The 20,849-nt window shown below is 42.0% G+C and overlaps 1 protein-coding gene across 3 annotated transcripts in view; it reads right to left on the reverse strand.

The window, feature by feature from the left end:
- Nucleotides 1-16,150, reverse strand: part of LOC308305097 (rho GTPase-activating protein 26-like) — a 240,255-nt gene extending 224,105 nt beyond the window's left edge. For all 3 annotated transcript variants that reach the window (XM_080749761.1, XM_080749762.1, XM_080749760.1), the window contains exon 1: nucleotides 15,333-16,150. In XM_080749761.1, the coding sequence (XP_080605887.1) occupies nucleotides 15,333-15,486 (154 nt within the window). In that variant the 5' untranslated portion in view covers nucleotides 15,487-16,150. The remainder of the gene's footprint in view (nucleotides 1-15,332) is intronic.
- Nucleotides 16,151-20,849: the final 4,699 nt, after the last annotated feature.

Raw genomic sequence — 20,849 nt, forward strand, 5'->3', positions numbered from 1 at the left:
AAAACGCAGCAAAAATAGCAGATCTATAACTTCACAATGCAAGAAGTTATAGGTGGGCTACTTTTGTGGGACACAGTCTGTCTGTAATGGGATGAAGTCGGGTATTCATTTTACAAAAGATAAATTAATTTGAAAGAGATGTGAGGTTTCTGCCTGACAGCAACATAATAATACTATACAATGTGTTGTTATCTGTAAGACGTGCACGCGCTCAAAGCGAGAGCCACACACACACACACACACACACACACAATCTAATGAGCGTCTTCCATCCAGACAACTGAAGGACTTGTAGTTCCATCATGGCAAGAGGCCAAAGTGGGAAGACACTGTCCTAGTTAACCACCGAAGCCCTGCATATAGCCTCTGTCATACAGCAAAACTTCTGTCAGGTGGAAACCTTATATGTCCAAAACTAGGGGTGGGCGATATGGTGATAAATATCGTTGAGACGATACAATGTCTCCACGATACAATGTCTCCACGATACAATGTCTCCACGATATGCCTTTTCAGAGATATCATATATATATTGTGATACAATGAAAATCCTGTTGAATTGTTAATACAGAGATTTATTGCAGAATTAATTTAAACCTGCATTTTGTTCTAAATCAGTAGTTCTCAAACTTTAAAATGTCAAGGTCTCCCCTTAACTCTGACAGTTTACAAATGAAACCAATTTGTAAACTGTCAGAGTTACATACTTGAAAGGGTCAATTTAGACCCCCCAAAAGGAACCCAGAGAGTCCCTGGACCCTGGATTACGTAGTGTGATCAAGTAGGGTGTTCATTTATGAAAAGTTAGAATATGGAGATAAGAGGTTTCTACCCGACAGCAACGACATAGTGACAATAGTAGATGTGTGAGTGTGAGCTTGTACTGTCGTTTTCACTACAGTAAACAATTGGTCAAGTTTGCTTACTTGCCCAAGATTGGGAAGGATGTGGTTAAGTAGTTGAATTTCTGAAGAATTTCTGTGCATTCCCCTTTTCTTTCTAGGTTTCTATTCTCCATGTAAACCAATTCTAACCCCAGCATCCGTGACTTGAGCCGCATGCAGATCCTCGCGGTTACCCAGAGACAAGGGTAATATAGAATTTTGGTCAGAATTTATTAAAAGGATAGCCCCCTCATTTTAGAGGGGGTCCTATACACTTAAGCAAAACATTAGATACAATACAAATACACACATGTACAGTCAGATACACACACGTACACACGTACCCTCTCCCACCCCCAGCCCCCAACTCCTTTTAAACAAAGGAATGGAGAATACAGTACTATGACCTGTATCAAAGTCAGATAATATAATTGTTACCTTAATTCCAAAACCTCCACTGGGAAAAAGAAGCAGAATCAGAATCATTTTGTATGTCAAATTTCCCTGTGCGCTTGCATTATGCAACTTTACTATGCAGCATACACAAGCTAAATTAAATGCTCTGCCACAGTAACATTAAATATATCAAAGATCTAAAAAATCCATACAAAATCAGATCTCGCTGAGTGTGTTACATTAGCAACAATCACGTCTCACAATGACATACACATGTCACCACAAGCTGCGAGAGAGAGAGAGAGAGAGAGAGAGAGAGAGAGAGAGAGAGAGAGAGAGAGAGAGCGAGAGAGAGAGAGAGAGAGCGAGAGAGAGAGAGAGAGATACACAAAACGTACAGTTAGACATCTCCTGACCAATCCTCACACTGACTGTTGAGCTGCGGTGAACCGTATGATGAGTATGATTGGCCAATGTTTACATTATCTGACTTGGCTATTGTTCACAATTGTAGGCTATCCAATATTTTTAAGTTCATGCCAAGCTAACATTTCCTGGATGTCTTCAGCTCTGTAACAGCTCTGTTTACACCTCTCTTTATTCCCTTTTAAATTGTACATACATGGTTTTCGTTTCCGATTGTTCCACTTTTTGCTTTGGCAACGTAAACTTATAAATTCTCATGCCAAGAATAAAGCTGCTTTGAAAATTTGAGCGAGAGAGCGAGAGATAGAATGGGAATTCCCTCTCTCTCTGCCTCTTCAAGTTGTTGACACACACACACACACACACACACACACACACACACACACACACACACACACACACACACACACACACACACACACACACACACACACACACACACACACACACACACACACACACACACACACACACACACACACACACACACACACACACACACACACACACACACACACACACACACACACACACACACACACAGACAGCCACTCAGCTTTAGTTATAGCCAGGTTCAGCTGGGAGTCAGCAGGCTTTAGGCAGGCCATTATCAGCAGTGTAATAATGGGTGCATACAGGCAGGGCTGCAGGCCCCTCACATGCCACACACATGAAGCACACGTAAGACACATCATGCTCCAACAGGCATGTATAATAATAACTTCATCCTGTCTAGTACTGTACCGGGGGCTTACTTTTCACTGCATTTCCTTTGTGATGCTAGCAGGCAGCGGCGGCACCAACGCTTAAGCTGCATCGCGTTGCTGTCGGCGGCAGAAAACTCTTATCTCCGTATTCCAGGGTTCCCACACATTTTTTACCGATTAATTTCCAAAACTTTTCCAGAATATTTAACCCAATTTCCAGGACTATATAACAATAATTCAGCTCAATAACAGGTCTCTTACTCCTATGTGCAATGCCTAAAGACAAGTAGTGTATGCCAGTGGTTTTCAACCTTTTCAGGCTGTGTCCCCCGAAATAATCATGTTTTAACTGGGGACGCCCCCACCCTGACGAGCATTAAGAGTAGAGGAATTTTGTATAACACGGTTCTATTGTGAAAATAGCTGATCTACATGCTCACAACGCCTCGTTGTGCGCATGTAGATCGGCTATTTTCACAATTTCTGCCTCTAATATTTGACAATTTGGCCAATGTTTCATTTGTCATTTCAGAGGTATTAACAAAATCATTAACCAAAGACAATGCATGGCTATCTTTTCCAGGATCTTCCAGGACCATTGATCAATTCCAAAACTTTTCCAGTACTGGAAAAATATTCTTCTAATTTCAAAATATTTCCAGGAATTTCATGACCGTGGGAACCCTGGTATTCTGACTTTTTGTGTTTCTTTTGTGAATATTAACGCCTTCTTTTCTAAATATTAACACCCTACTTGATCATACTACAACTACAGCGTCAAGCAAAAGCATCAAACGTAGCAGATCTGTGTGGCCCAGGACACAGGCGTGGTGGTCCAGGCGGGAGTGTGTCGATATTTCGACATAACATTTGTTCGACGTTCCATTTGTTCGACGCGGGTGAATGTTAACTTGGTGAAATGCTAACCTGCCGACGCTGTTGAATGCTAACCTGGTCAATGTTAACCACTATGCCTAAACCTAACCTCAGTAAAACTATGCCTAAACCTAACCCTAAAACCTAAACCTAACCCTTAGTCGAATTGCCCGGCCAGCCTGATAGCATGTTGTGGGTTCGAATCCCGTTCCTGACGACCTTTTCTGCGTGTCACTCCCCATCTCTCTCCCCATTTCCTGTCAGTCTAAAAAGGCATAAAAGCCACAAAAATAAATAATAATAATGACAAAATAATTGCAGATCTGAAAGTTCGAAATGTGGCGTGAAGTGATGTCTTTTGAGCTTGCTTGTCACTAGGTTACTGAACTGTCCACAGCCCTCCTCACAGAACGAGTAGAATATTTTTACCATATTATTACCAACATTGGTGAGGACCAATTATATGACGATAGGTTGAAAATGGTAGCCTGACACTCAGCCTGAATTGACATTTCGTTTCACTCCATTATTCAGTCTGAACTTGCTCTGATCTAAGGCAATTTCAAGGATGGGCGTTGCCAAAGAGGCAGCCTTCTGCGATTGGTTCGTAGTGTTGTTATGTGTGGCTGGCTAGTGGCTAGCCTGTTGCTTGCTAGTGCTACTTACTAACCAAAGAAACAGGCAGAATAGGAGCACTACGAACTAGTAATCAAACACAACATAACATGCCTGCTACTGGTGTTTCATAGCGAGATCGATACGATCGCATTTTACCGCAATTTACCGCATTTTACCGCGACGCGATGCGCGGTACGGTACGGCGGCGGCGCTGGTTTACTTGGAAACACACATGAGTTCTGGGAAACCCCCACCCACGCTGATCACAAGACGCTGATTCGCCGTACGAATTTTCGAACGAGGAAGGCCTCTTCAATGACAGCAATTCTAGACCCCTGAATCGCCAAAACAAAAATTTAAAGGGGTGTGGCTAGCGATTCAGGGTCTGGAACTAGGCTATGAAAATGGGTGAAGTCATCCTTAAAAGAACTAACAGATTTGATACGATTAATCACAAAGACAATAATGGATAATGGAAAATAGTATTTCAGCCTATCCCTGCCTTTGTCCCCATCCCTATCTCTTCAGAACTCTCCGTCTGTGTGGTCTTTGTTATCTCATCGGAATTATTGCTGACTCCGTGGATGATGTCATCGTCGTCAGATCGACAGTGATTGATAGCAATCGGCGAGGGTTGAGACATGGTGATTGTTTCAATAACAGTGCACTGTGCACTGCAGTGCACTTAAAAACAAATGTGAGGTCACGTTCTCGGCAGACGTCGCCCAACTCTAGTACTCAGGATATGTAGGCGCTCTCTGGTTACACAAAGTAGAGGCCCCCACGCACGCACAGTACAGGAAGGAATGCTTTCTTTTATGTGCGGAATAATAAAAAATACACTGCGACACAGGTCTACAGGCTATGACACATATACACACACACACACACACAATGATTGTTTTAGAGCAGGGACGTGCAGAGAATGTTAGAGAGGCAGGGGCTGAAATTTCTAAAAAGGCCTTTTGGTGAAAACGAAAATAAAAAATAGCAGACCTCCAAGCTAAGGTCAGCTATTTTCGGTGCTTGATAGTTGATACCACACTGAACTAAACATAAATAATACTAGAGATGTGGCGTACGACATGCAATTCTACACAAAGAGGGCAATACTTAGTTTCAACATAAGATGCTGCATTCAAGTTCAGGAGAGTTTGGACAAGGCTTGAATGCTCTGAATGCTTCCTTCAGGTATGGCATTGAAAGAGGGGCATTTGCATTTCTTTCACCATAGTAAGAACTGCATTCATGGTCTGGAGAGGGCACTTTTTACAGGCAGATAAAGGGCAGGGGCTCAAGCCCCCTTTGATGTCTATGTGTGCACGTGCCTGAAGAGAAACATAATCGTCGTTGTCGGGTGGAAACCTTGTATGTCCAAAAGCGTTCATTTTGTATCATTTAAAAAATTAACTAAACTAGTGAAAACAGCCGATCTACAAGCACACAACGCCTTGTAGATCTGCTGTTTTCACTGCTGTTTTCACTACTTTTGTGTGACGGCCTTGTCTGATGAAGCAGGGCTTTACTTTGCGGAAAAACATACACATTTGAAACTTGGAGATACGAGGTTTCTGCCCGACAGTGAAAATATTAAAGCCTTAAAATGGCAGAACACACGGTATCCAACAACTCCACCCTGGGACTGCAGCCTCTCATGTTTCATGATGAGATCCTGGCTCTGAAAACATGAGCTCATACAAATGGAAGACAATCTGTGTGTGACGCCAGAAGAATAATGTCATCTTTTTGTTTTCACTTTCCAAATGAAAAAAAAGTGAAAGTGGCGTGCGTATGTGTGTTTGGGATGAAAATGTCATATCTTTATTGTGACGAAAGAAATCACGATTTCCGGTATTATTCACCATAATCAAAATAACCCCAACATCCATTACCCTGGGGCGGAACATTTGCCAAAAAAATAGTTGCGACACGTTGTGAGCTTGTAGATCGGCTATTTTTTGGCAAAGAGATTTGGTAAAGAGTGAAAAAAAGACTGTATCAGACAAGTACGTATATTATAAGTATGTTTTACCAATAGAGGTTTTTAGTGGTACCGGATATGCAGCTCGGCCAATAAAAGGTGAATTGATCCCAGTGCACGACAGAGGACGATATCACGATAAATTAAATCTCCACGATACGCTTATCGTGAGTGTTTTTTATCACAATAAACGATAATATCACTTATCGTCCCATCCCTAGTGTATGTGTGTGTGTTTGTAACTTTGCATGCATGTGAGGTGTGGATGCCACAATAGGACATGATAATATTCCAGAAAAAATAATAATAGAACATTCCTCACCCCAGGAAGGCCATGATGACATCAAGCCGTGTCATTCTAGCCAGTGGTGATCTCACTGTGAAAGGTGAAACCTCTCGCAATGGCAATCAACCTGCCTATATATGGATGGAAGCCTTATAACAACCTAGCTTTAGAGGTCAGGAAATGAAGCGTATTTATAGCCGGGAAACCCTGGACCGTCTCGAACAACCTGGAAAGATACCGTACACAACTGTGAGTGAGTGACGGGTTGCCCTAAAAAGCATTGGTTCTAAAGCTTTTCAGACCACGGCCACCCAAAATAATCACATTATAGCAGTGTTTCTCAACCACTGTGCCTGGGGACCTTTGGTGTGCCCCTGAGAAGGGTCAAGTGTGCCCCTTGAAACTGCGTGAAAGCCAGTATTGTATTTATCATTTTAAAAAATATTTAAACTAGTGAAAACAGCAGATCTGTAGATCTGCTGTTTTCACTACTGTTGTGCGACAGCCTTGTATGATGAAGCAGGGCTTTACTTTGTGAAGAAACATACAAATTTGAAACCTGGAGATACAAGGTTTCTTCCCGGCAGTGACGATATTTACACCCCCGTATTATGTTGGTGTGCCCATGGATAATCCATGGGCACACCAACAATCCAGTCCCAAGAATCCATGATGGATTCTTGGGACATGAAAAGTGTGCCCATGCAGAAAAAAGGTTGAACACACTGCATTATAGGACTAGTACTGGGCAGCTCTCAGTAGAAGACTGGGTCGTACTTCTTTGCAGCTTCCAGTGACCGACGGCAGAAGATTGTGGTTGTGCTGGGCAGCTCCCTGCGGCAAACAGTAGAAGACTGGTTGTACTTACTGGGTAGTTCCTACTGACTGACCAACAGTAGAAGACTGCGGTTGTAGTGGCGGAAAAAGTACTTTAATTTTTCACTGGAGTAAAAGTATCACTACTGCAATGTACTGTAGAAATATGTAAAAGTCTGGAATAAAAAATGGACTTGAGTAAAAGTACCGGTAAAATGTGCCAAAAGTAGAAAGTACTCATTATGCAGAATGTCCCATTTCACAAGTATTCTAAAAACATATTTTGAAAGATCCGATCGGCTATTTTCAAATGGACGAAATGTACAGTATAATAGCACGAGACACTTTAAATGTAATTTAAGCCCTATACACACATACAACAAATAGAGGAAATAGACGATCTACAAGCTCATAACACTTCTTTTTTTTCACATTTACCCAAAATAGGGAAACCAGGGCTGTAAGAAACATTCAGGAAAAGTGCCTTCCGGAAGACTTCTGACACTCACGTCACGTCATAGAAATGTGTGACTCGACTTCACTGCATGAAAACAGATCATGAATATTACAGGCCAAAGCCAACTTTGTTATATTATTATTTATGATTCTTTCTAAAATATGAGCTTCCTCGAGCGCTGCACCACCGGTGCAAATGTGGGATTTAAACACCTGAGGAACCATTAAACGTGTCTAGTCTGTGAGCAGAGAGACTAGTGTTTTTCAGCTGGCTTCATGATGTTCTGTATGGCCTTACACGACATCTGGGTAACATGCATATCGTTGTCGTGGGGCAGAAACCTCTTATCTCCATTTTTAAAATGTTTTAACTTTTCTTTGCAAATTACCGTGACAGCCTACTGAAGCCCCTATCAGAGTCGGTACCGCAGTGAAGAGCTACCCACCGCGGTGTAGTCTTTTTGAGTCATAAAACTACAACGTTACGTCATTCCTCGCGGTGAAGAGCTATCCACCGCGAGTCCCGACACATCTCTCTGTTTTTACTTTCAGACTCTTCACCCCGTTCACTGATTGGTCGACCTGGACCAGTCAGTCACGGTGAATAGGACTTCACCGTGACTGACTTTGATGGCCTCCACTTATTTTCTGACTTGAGGTGGAAAGCTTTCCACTTAGGATTTGCGTTAGATAGCTCTTCACCTTGGACTATGATAGGGGCTTTAGCGTCACACAAAATCATCAAAAGTAGCAGATCCACAAGCTCGAAACGTGGTGCGAAGCAACGCGTTTTGAACTACTCCTTGCTGCTTTTGAATTTGAACGATGACAAGAAGTTACCCTTTTGGACATATGAGGTTTCCACCCAACGGAACGATATATATAATGTACAGACCGGAGACTGTGTTGTACTTCCTGAAAGCAGAGCGACTCGGCTGTGTGGCTGCAAGACCATCGTGTGTGTGTGTGTGTGTGTGTGTGTGTGTGTGTGTGTGTGTGTGTGTGTGTGTAATCTGCAACAATGCAGTATGTAATTTGTGTGGGCTAAGGTAATTTGTACATGCGTCCACGGTCCACATTCATGTGCGGTTGTGTATGTATGGGGCCTCAGGTTTGCGTGTACTGTGTAGGCTTAGGCTATGTAGGCAATTGACAGGCATGTCACAATTATTACCGTACATTAACAACAGATCGGAATTATTTTGGCATAATCAATCATTTCCATTTATAAGTATAAACGAATTCTTTGAAAAATAGCTAAAATAGCAGATTTACAAGCTCACAGTGTGCCACTTCATGCTGCACTTCATGCCGGTTTTAAAGTGGGTGCCCAGGCACCCTGGGGTGCCGTGACGGCAGACCAGGGGTGCCACGAGAAAATGTGATAATATTTGGAATTCATGCCACGAGCCCCAAACCAGTATGCCTCCTTTGCCCGGAGAAGTTATCAAATGCGGCGCTGGTGCCAAGTAATGTGATTTACTCAATAAAACACAAATTCATTCAGATGTGGTCGAAACCTATGAAACCAACCGTGTTTATTAAAATAATTTTGCTAAAAAGAAGTTAGTACATACCGTTATGCTAAATATGCCATATATACAAGGTGCTGCGAGTGAAGATTATAAATATAATGCAGGGGTGCCTCGATTGAAAAGAATATGTATAAGGGTGCCCTGAGCCAAAAAGGTTTGGGAACCCCTGTTGTACAATATATCTCGTAGTTGGCGGGTGAAAACCTTATATGTCCAAAACCGTTTAAAAAATGATTTAAATCTACAAGCACAAGCACAACGCCTCGCACCACGAGAGGCGTTGTGTGCTTGTAGATCTGCTGTTTCCACTACTTTTGTGCGACGGCCTTGTACGATGAAGCAGGGCTTTGCTTTGCGAAAGAACGTATACATTTGAAACTTGGAGATACGAGGTTTCCACCCGACAACGACGATCTGCTTGTGTGTTGAATAATTTATGAATTACAAAAAAGTTTGAGAACTACTGATTTAGAAGGCATTTGTGGAATCAGCCCCAGGACTTAATGGGTTAATGATTGTGACAGCCTATGTAGGCCACATGCAGCCATGTTCTGCATGCATGCATGCATTGCAGAACTGCTGCACAGACCAGCGTGACATCTGGCCCTGCCTGCAGTAAATTCACAGCCCAGACGTGTCAGACAGACCGCAACGCCTCAAACACCAACCTCCCACATGTTACTGAACATCTAAAGCAGTAGACCATGTACAGTAGGCCTAAATGCTGCTCATAAATCACAATAGATTACATTACATGACTTCAAAAAGGCCAGTCAACATATCTAGTTGTCCAATAGATGATCGAGAATATGCAAAATACAATACCAAAATATTGTTATCTTTCAACGGTGTAATCTCACTACTAGCTCTCTGATGATAATCATATATATGCCTTTATTCTGTTATTCACAGATTAAAAATGAACACTGCAAACGCAGCCTATGAAAGTACATTGTTGAATTGTGTAATTAAGGAAAGTTTAGTTAAACCGTATTATCCGTATTATCCGTATCCGTATTTACTTTGGCCTATATTATAATATCATGAAACAATATTAACAGGCTTTACCAACAAAGACATGAAGATGTATCACTCTAATCATTATAAAATAATTTAACATTTAGCATGCTATATAGGTAGCATATTCACTATTAAAAATCTATATAGCATCATTGCGGTCGCGGTTTACTATGAAACCCGGCAGTGAGTAACGCCTCAATGTCTATAGCTGACATGTTGTGACATCAAATTGTTGACTCAATGACCAAGACAGCCTCTTCTGGCAATCATAATTATACGGTATGGACTATGGAGATCTCTGATGTCATCAATATTAAGCCCATTATATGGACACATATGGCCAAGACAGAATTCAACTGCAAATCAAGACTGCTGACTATCATCACCTGGAATGGATATCCATATATGAAGATCATGACCCTAACCCTAACCCTGACCTCTTCAAACCCTGGCTTATCCATACATGGAGACAACTGGATCATCACCTAGATCTCCATACATGGAGCTGGTCAATACCTCTACATCTGACCTCACGGATTCCATATATGGATATAGCCGACCTGTTCAGACATCACAGTGATGACTCGACCAGCTCAGCAGAAGGGTATAGGTACATGTCAAAGCAGCCATGTGCACATGCCCATGTGCACGCACCGTGTGCGTGACCACTCCCTTTAGGGCGTCTTACTGGTTGGTATTAGATAATATTGTTAAGCAATAAGCATACACTACACTATACAGTACAGCAGGGGTAGGCAACCTTAGGCACGGGTGCCAACCTTGGCACAGGGGAGGGTGATCACTGGCACACTGGCAGAAGTGTGAGTGAGGTTGAGGGACAGGATTTATATTTTAAAATAAAATATTGTTTTAAACGTGGTCAATTAAAATTCTGAACTTTGACTGGGGAGGGAGTCGGGGATATAAGAGGGTTATTGCTTTAGGAGTCTCATGATCATTATAACAATGTCCTGCCAATCAAAATATGTCTGAATGTTTGATGGGGTGTCATTAAAATGCATGTTGACATGGCTCACTGACTATCTAGAAAATAAAAACACGGCACTTCATTTCAAAAAGGTTGCTGACCCCTGCAGTGGAGTATAAGCGTTTTGAATATGAACAGGATATTGGGTGGTGTGTGTCTCTCACTGGCATCAGTAGTAGCAGCATTCCGTAGCGTGTTCAGAGGGTCCAAGAAGTGTTGCATGCACCCAATGTTTATGTTTGAGCTTCTCTTTCTGCGGTCACTGGCATGTAGCGGTTACATGGAAAACACATGTCAGGCCTGTCGACTCGCTGAGCAATGATCACTCAGCAATTAGCAGGCAGCTAACAAAACCTCAGGGGGAGATGTCCCTGGAACAAGTCACCCTCTGCCTCTGCATCAGTGGTGGAAAAGGGTTCTCACATTCAATTCTGCAATCATGTAGAAATACTCTGTTACTAGTAAGAACTTGAGCAAACGTACAAAGGTATTGGCATCATAATAAATGTACGTATAGTAGTACCAAAAGTAGAAAGTGTGCATTACACAGATGCATGTCCCGTTTCACAAGTTTCCACATGAGCATAATGTATAAAACTCTTTTTGAAAATATATTAAAGATCTACAAGTTCACACAGCTCGTTTTAGCTGAATCGTCATCTATTTTTGTTGAACGTTCGCTTTACAATATCATGACATGTCCCGAATAGGGATACAGCGCGCTAGGGTTCAATGAAATTGTCTCTTTTACGAGTATGTCTCCAAACTACAGAAATCATGCCAAATATTGTTCTTGCGAAATCTGTTTGCAAATTATGCCATTGTTACAAAGCGGTCAATATTCCAGTTGTGGGCAGGGCAGACGTACAGTTACGGTACGACATTGTTGACGCCCGGAATAGCCTTTGTCAAAATAGTTGTGTTTTTGAGCAGTCAGATTTGGCCTATGCTCTGTCCCACGCCCAGCCTGGCAGCGGGGAGCAGGCAACAATAGTGTGGTGGGGCTTTTTATTGTAACGCTTTTATTCAAAGCGGGGCAGCGGGTGTTGCCAGCCATGTTACTACGCTGGCTTTCAACAACACCCCCTGCTACTGTATGCTTAGAACGGCACAATAGCCACAGCAAATGACTCATTTTCTTTCTCTGTCATTTACGGTCTCCATTTATCTTTCATTCACTCTCTCACACACTTTATAGTATCTCTTTATATCTCATTCACGCTTTCTTCATCTGTCTATCAACACTAGCCTTCTTTCCCTACCTTCTCTGTCTCTGTCTCTGTCTCTCTCTGACCTCAGCAAATCAGGTCATGCCGTTTAATTTCTAGATCTGACTGATGGACAATAGCGGAATTGTCCACGCAGCGAAAAACGTCAGCTGACAGTGCTTTGTGTCAGTGGGCTAAGCCCCAAACCCAAGCCAAGCCTTTTATTGGCTTGGAGTATTGTTTTTAAACCATCCATCATACCTACAGGAGATAATACAGGGCTCGGAAAGTTCAGGTAACGTTGCCAGCTAACAGACTGGCATTGGACCACCCTGGACTTTTCCAGTGAATGTTCCTATTCTGCCGTTTAGCTGGCTGCTGGGCCAGGCGTGTTCCACGCAGCTGTGTGAGTGATTCCTCCCCCCTGTTGTAACGGACCAAAAAAGTGACAGGTTCAAATCCTTGTTGCGTCAATGTGTCCTTGAGCAAGATGTTGATTTTAGGCAATGTGTCACACTGACAGTGACATCAACTGACAACTAGAGTTGTCCAATTGTGACCAAAACTGATAGTGCCTAAAATGCTGGACGCTTGATGTTGCACAATACTGTTTTATACTCTTACTGTACTATTTGTGTTATTATTTTACTTACTTGGAGATGCACTTTAACATTTATTACTGGCCTTTTTATTTATTCCTAGATCAGTAGTACTGATCATGGACCCCCATAACTGAGAGTTACAGACCTTTAAGGGTCCATTTGGAACCCATTCAAGGAACCTTGAGGGTCCCTGGACCCCACTTTGAGAATCACTGTGCAAGATTTCTTTAAATTACACACTGGTATCGGATCGGTACTCTATATCGATCGACGGATGCACAAGTTATGGGTATCGGAAATAAACGTGACTTTGACATCGTCAGTTGTTGCAATGTAAATATCACCCTGCAGTCACAGAGAAGACGAGATGAGATACGTGATGGAACAAAGACACAGATGAAGACGATTCCAACTCAAACACCATACTTCTCTTTGCTGTAGTGCCAAAGACATTATGTTATGTATTGCGAAAGCACGTCACAGTGATACATTTGTGGCCTACACACACCACTTGAAATTCAAGCAGCTATTCAAGCACTGCATTCAAAGTCAAGCGTTTTACCGACTTAGTACATGATGTAAAGAACAACACATTTGAGTGTCAGACATATAGAAGGATTTCCAGAATCCCAGCACCAGCACTTCAAAGGCATAGATTGCATTTTTTTGTGCAGTTTTGTAAATGCTGCCAGGCTAGTGCTGGTTAACCACTTGGAACCCTGGCTTCTCTTTTCTGGGCATGTCAAAGTAGGCAAATATTTGGCAAAAATATACAAGCTCACAATGTGACGAATTTGAATGAAAAGTAACAGTTTTGGACATAAGGTATGGAGGTTTACAGTACACCCGACAAAAACGATAAGAGTTTAAACTAGGTTAACTTCAACCAGGTATGTTCGTATACCTGGTAAGTAAATAGACCATCTTTTGTCATGGAAAGATCACTTTGAATCAGTGTGTAAGAAAACAAAGCAAAGAATCTACTTTCTTCGCCGTTTAAGATCACTTGGTGCTAGTATACAGATTCTTCTTTTGTTATTCACTTCTGTTATTATGAGTGTTCTTCAGTACTGTAGTAACCACCTGGAATGGATGCTTGTCTGCAGCCCTAAAGTCACAACTGCTGCAACAACTGAACATTCGTTCAAAGATAGTAGGACAACCACTTCAGAGGCTATGTACAGTACATCTACGTATGATAACAGCATTCTAAGGTTGGCAAGGAATATTACCTCTAACAATAGCCATGTGTATAGAGAATATAGGTTGCTGCCTTCAGGAAGGAGATACAGTGTTCCAGCATACAATAAGGTCAGACTAAAAAGGTCCTTTGTCCATCAGTCGACTTTAAGGCTTAATCAGGAGTTTGGATATGGGTAGGCATAAGCATTGCTCTTGTCTGTATTAGTATGTCCTTATGTATGTAATCCTGTTTTGTTCCTTTACAATAAAGTACTATATCATATCATAGATATCATATCATATATCAACTAATGGGAAAGAGTGAATCAAAGACAGATAGATCATGGCCCATCTCTGAAAAGATGTAGGATCAAGTACCCATACCAGTCAGGAAAATCTGGCCAGTGGCCAACAGTGAAACTTAACTGTGGTGGTAGGCTACTGGGCACTGGCAGCACACAAAGGTCAACAGTAGTGGACTGCGGTTGAATTGGGCAACACCAAAGTGTACATGCCATGGGTGTAACTCTGTATGAATCAGGACTTTACTGGCAAGCTTTCCTGGTTACACACACAAAGGTTAAAACCCACAGAGCTGCTTGGTTAACTGTTTGCTTAGACAGTAACGTACTGTAAACAAACCCCGAGAGTGGTTGGTTCACTCAGACTCTGTCTGCATCCTCGCTGTTTGGTCACAATTTTAGAACCAGGCTTTTACTATAGAGATAACAATAATATGGTCAACTCTGTGTGTGTGTGTGTGTGTGTGTGTGTGTGTGTGTGTGTGTGTGTGTGTGTGTGTGTGTGTGTGTGTGTGTGTGTGTGTGCGTGCGTGCAAGGTGCCAAAAGTAATTGCCTGCAGAATTATACAAGTCACCATCCACTATCTGTACATGTTATGTTATTGTGACAAGGTCTACTCTAAATTACCGTTATATATTTACATCATGATACAACAGAATGCAGATAGTACAGCCTAACAGATACTGTAGTAGAGGCTGCAAAGCAAAGCTCAAATTACTTTATAGATTAGACCTCAACAACCTACACATGACACCACTGCCAACTACTGTGTGCCATTACAATGTAATTACATAGCCCGAACACGAACCACACAATGAATGCACTGACAACTTCAGACTAGGACACACAGTAGAAAACAATGAATCAGAGAGTATACAAAATGGAATAGGAGGACTTTTACAGTCACAGAATGACTGATTCCTAATCACATGGTCAAAATGTCAACACTTTCTTGGCATCAGCCTGCCCTCAAGCCTCTGCCCTCTGTCAACATGCCCCTTATCATTCCCACGCACACACACAGACAGACTAGACAGCCTTTACTTACTTTTCAGTGCCTGGATCAGAGCCTTGCCATCCTTGATGAGTTCCTTGATGAACTTGTTGGTCTTGTCCAGCTCCAGCTCGTGAGACTTGAGTCTCTCCCTGAACTGCGGGCTGTCCAAGTAGCAGTCACTGAACTCCAGAGCGGGGAGCCCCATGACGATGGTGATGATGATGATGACAACGACCCACCACCCGGCTCACACACCACCAAGGTGCGGCGTGAGATATCTGACTTGGGCTGCTGCTGCTGGTGGTGGTGGTGTGTGGCTGCTGGAAAATGATGTCAAAAGAAATCCAATTACCAGACTTTGTTGCAGGGGAGTTGTGATGAATATAGGCTAGAGGAATTCCCACATTAAAAGTAGCTTTTCTTTCTCCCGTCCTCACTTCACCACAGCGCTAGCTTTATTGCGGCGAATGGAACCAACTAAAGTAGAATTCGAACTCGGGTCTCTCCTCCCGCGTGTGTGGAAGTAACCAAGCTTTTTAGGCAAGAAACTGAGGAGGAGGGAAACAGCACAGCAAGCAACAGGAAAGGTGACAAAAGGGGTCCTCGGGTGTTGCTGGGACGTTCAGAATGGTAGCAGCCTCTTAACATGCAAAGCCCCTTAAAACAGCATCCCCTCTTGCACGAAATAAGCCGAAATAGGTGTCTTTTTATCCGGGTTAGGAGGCGTCGAGAGGACCGGCAGGGCTGTCAGTGGGTCCAGGTTACAGGCTTTACATTCCTCAGCGCCGCGTCATTGTGGACCGAGGACCGGGGCAGAAGTCAACGGAAAGAAAAAGCCCCAGTTTGTGTCTTCCTCCCTGGGCGGTTTAAGCGGCAGCAGCACTGCTTATGCTTTTCCTCTGGATGTCCTCGCTCCATAAAGCCTGATTTATTATGCCGCGTCTCGCGAGAGCGTCGCGTTGCCCGAGAGAACGGATCTACAAGCTATCTACGCGGTCGGCCCATACGGCGATTCGGCAAAGCCGGGCTTTTAGATCGGTTATCTTTGGCGGTGCGACACCGTCGTAAGGCGGAGGATCAAACCGTTTTGACCGACAGTGCCTCCCGACCAATGGCGTGGCTTGTATTCTAGTGAAGCTGAGCTGATGCATGGGGAACCGTTTTGTGCCTTTATAGTGTAACAGAAACTGTATTTCAGTTCAAGTGATATTTGTCTGTGTGACATTAAAACGGTATATTGAAATGGGTAACGGCCAGTCTGACACACGTCAATTATTGTTTTATTATGTTTTTATGATTTGTGAATATTACTACCACACAGCAGTATAAAACTATGTGTATGCTATCTCTTAAACGGACTTGAGCAATAACATGTAATAATCCAGGTATAGCAACACAGTTTATCTTGCAAGTTTTTACATGATACAACAAGTATAAGAATAATGAGCATTTGTTTGTATTAAGACTAATTAAATTATTTTATAGTATAGCCTGATTTATTATTATTATTATTTTAAGATTCTTTCAGATCTGACATTTTGAGTTGGTTTAACTGGTTGTGGTCTTGGCTGGAAGGAAGATTAGTCTTTACAGTGTTATTTAAAGGCAAAACAGTAACCTGAGCCCATGCATACATGGGATGATGCATGGAGGCTGGAGAGGCTTGTTTGCTTGGTGGGTTGGGTTGACTGCATGTTAGGCTACTTGTGGGAGGCCGCTGATGTCATTTCAAAGGGGGGAATTCTACCCGCCATGGGATTCGTCCCACTTCGGATTGTTACACTGCCAAAGCACTATTAGCCCACCATTGGTTTTGATTATTATTTGTATTATTTATTCATATGATACTATACTAATAATACATTTAGCAAATATCTGTTTTGAAATGACACTTCAAGTTCAAAATATGTGGATATATGCATATTTTTATATGGACAAACATCTAGAATAAAGACAGTCGTTCTAGAGATGAGATGTACTCACAATAATGGAGACACTGTGCACAAGGTGTGATGTGCCTGTTATAGACACTTGTGTCTATAACAGGCACAGTGTTATTTTCTCCTAATGCACATGACTGCTTGCTTGGTACCTTGAATGTGAGCTGCTTGATTAGTGTGAAAACAACTGCAAACAGATAATAGTGCTATACTTCATCTCATGTGACATGATGTCTGCATGCAGGGGCGTCACAAGGGGGGGGGAGTGGGACTGAGTTACTAGGGCCCAAGGTGGAGGGGCCTTGATTATTTTATACTTTAGCTACTGAAAAATAGCAGATCTAGATCTACAAGCTCGCAGCGCGGCACCGAGCGCAGCGCTGCAAGCTTGTAGATCTGCTATTTTTGAAAAGTCTTAAAAATGGGTGCAAGTCTTTGTACAATACATTTTTTAAGTGAACATTTTCAAGATTTGCTTCTGGGGAGTCCGTGGGACTAAATATTTTGAGATGGGGAGGTCTGTGGCCAAATACATATCATTTTGGGGGTCCTTCACATGAGATTTGAGCACCACAGACATAATAGAAACATAGGTTTTTCAAAAAACGTAAATATTCAAAAACTAATTTTCACGATTTTTCAAAAATGGCAGATCTACAAGCTCGCAACGCAGCACTTGGTGCCTTGCTGTGAGCTTCTATATCTGCTATTTTTCAATATAGTTAAAGCACAAAATAATTGTGTAAAAATAAAATAAATCACACCCAATGTGAAGTGAGCGGTGGTCGTGCTTGCATAACATCTTCAGACTAGGATTTAAGTCTAGGATGTACAGGCTATGCTAGCAAAACGCTGAGGAAAAAGGCTACAGACATACGACATATGACATCACTAGACAAACATGATGCTACGCACACACATTTTACTATGGCAAAACGCTGAGGAAAAAGGCTACGGACACGCGCACAGCCACGTATATAGGAGCGGTTTGCACCGCTCAATAATCATCTGACATGATGTCTGCATGCTCACTTCTCCATCAGCAGCAGTGTAGCCTAACACCACCTTTAATCTGTAACCTCCCAAACTGATCCTATTTTAACTGGGGACCCCATATATGTATATGGTGGTGTTTGGATCTATGATGTTTCTGCATGTGTTAATGCATGAGTGCACATACTATGTATACACAGACAGACATGATTTACATTGCATTAAATGGGCTAACCTATCCTAAGGCCAAAATCCATCCATCTTCAGGCCAAAATAATAAAACTTTGGTCATAAAAAGGAGCAGAGCAATAACTTTGTTATAACAAGCAGCACTGACCTCTTGTGGTTTCAAAATGTAAATGTGAAACCAGGTTCTGTATCAGGTTATGGTAAGCATTGGTAACTGAAGGCCTTAAAGGTATATTCAGTGATTGTATTTCATTCAAAAAAATATATAATTGGTACATTTTCTATTCATTCTCTTCACTAGAATGTGTGCTGACCATATAAGGACTTCCACCATGGCCCGTGTTAACGGGCATAGCTAGATTTTGTTTTCAGAGGTGGCCAGCCAGTCCTCGACCAATCAGGGTAGAGTATGGCCGCAGTTATGTTATGATGTTTAGTTATGATGGTCAAAATAAAAGTTTTGAGAACCACAGTCGCTCTGAATTAAGAACGTCTGCTACTGTAAATGCCTATATTGTAAACTATTGAACTCATAAAATGCCACAGTCTGGTAGTAAATCAGTATCATACATATCCTGAAGCTGGAGACGTAGGCCTACCGATATTCAGTGATTGGGTCTAATGATCAAAACGAGAACATTATAATTAAAAAATCTATAAAAAACTAAACATTTCCACACTGTAAGGCCAGTAAGGAAAACAGGATGACCCCCGGCCACTTTCATCATCACTGAATATACCTTTAATAACAAAATGCTGTGTGTAAACCTATATATATAGCCCAGGAGGTAGGTAGAGTAGTCACTTGGGAATTGGAAACTGATTCTATAAGCTCCTCCTGGACAAAGTGCACCTTGAGCAAGACATGGAACCATGGAATAAGTGCTCCCTGCAGGCCTGGATGGATGCTGCTCAGTGGCTGCCAACTGCTCTTAGAATGAGTTAATGCATTTATGATGACACATTCCAAGTATGTGCAAATGTACTTCATGGTCAATGAAACTTCCCCTTCCCCTTGAGGCTTACAAAACACTACACTCTTCCTCTTAAAAAAAGGAGGGAAAGAAAGTGCTTGCATATTAAAAGAGAAAGACGGAACAGTAAACACAGAGGTCATTTAAAAGTGAGGAGAAAAGAGTTGACAGACACTGACTGTCAAATATGTTATTTGTTCAGAACTTTAAACATATCCAAATAATTTGGTAAAACACATGCCAGATTTGGTGCACCATGCAGTGAACTGCACTACTGTCATGAAACTGTACCTTTTTCTCTGCAAACTTCTAATAAAGTTTTAAATCAGTCAATCAATCAATCAATCAATCAATCAATCAATCAATCAATCAATCACAACACTGACAACTACAATTATTTTGTTTTTACATAATTAAGAATGGTTTGGAAAGTTTTGTGTAGGCCTATACATTTTGTGATTTATTTTTCTTCTTCTTAAAGCTATACTGTGTAAGATGCTCAACTAGTGGTCAGTAGCCCTATAGCAAACCGCGGTCGCGTTCGCGTCTTTCGCCCGTTTTTCGTACCTTCACACCCCCGCGTCTGCCTCCACAACGCCGAGAGCTATCTTTAGAGGGGTCCCTGGTTCCTGTGCGTTCAGGCATTCCGGAGAAACGGACTACTTCACCCTGCCTGGTAGGCGAGATTACCTTTTGAGTAAAGAGACACACGGGCGACTACAAATATGGCGACCCCACTTCAAGATGCGCTGTGATTGGCCGGTAGTGTACCATGTGTGCATGATCGGCGATGTGATTGGGCAACGTATACACAACGTATACAGATGATGCAGATTACGTCATTTTGGCGCGAAATCCGGTCCACGGCCAGGATCATAGAAAACATATAAAGAGAAGGCTTCAGAAGCTGAAAATAACGGAGTGGGTGTTCTAAAACTTTAGCGATTTAACAGTTAGGACAATTTTAAGATTTGTTTTATAAAAAAAGTTACATGGTACAACTTTAATATTATTATTATTTATTGCAAATACAAGATATAAATAACATAAGCCTGTCTCAAATGCAGTCTCAAATGCATGTAGTGTACAACTTATTTAATTCAGATATTATTTTGATTAGTTAAATTAAATATTCTCAGGCTGATGATAGCCTGAAGACCTGTCCTATTCTGCATGTGTGCACTGTGCAGCCACAGCGAAAATGAGAGGCACGTTTTCACTGAACGCCCTGATGAGCCGCCATATTAGCGCCACAGCCGTGCTCCGTCCATGGCCGTTTCTGCCTGCTACATGTGCTCAATGGTGGTGGGAAAAGTACTCACATGTCTTACTTTATACTCAAGTAAAAGTATCAATACTTCAATGTAGAAATACTCTTCAAGTAAAAGTCCGGAATGCAAAATTTACTTGAGTAAAAGAACAAAAGTATTGGCATCAAAATCTACTTAAAAAAAAGTAAAAGTAGCCCACTT

This window comes from Nannobrachium achirus, assembly GCF_963921795.1.
Source record: "Nannobrachium achirus genome assembly, chromosome: 19".
Lineage (NCBI taxonomy): Eukaryota > Metazoa > Chordata > Actinopteri > Myctophiformes > Myctophidae > Nannobrachium > Nannobrachium achirus.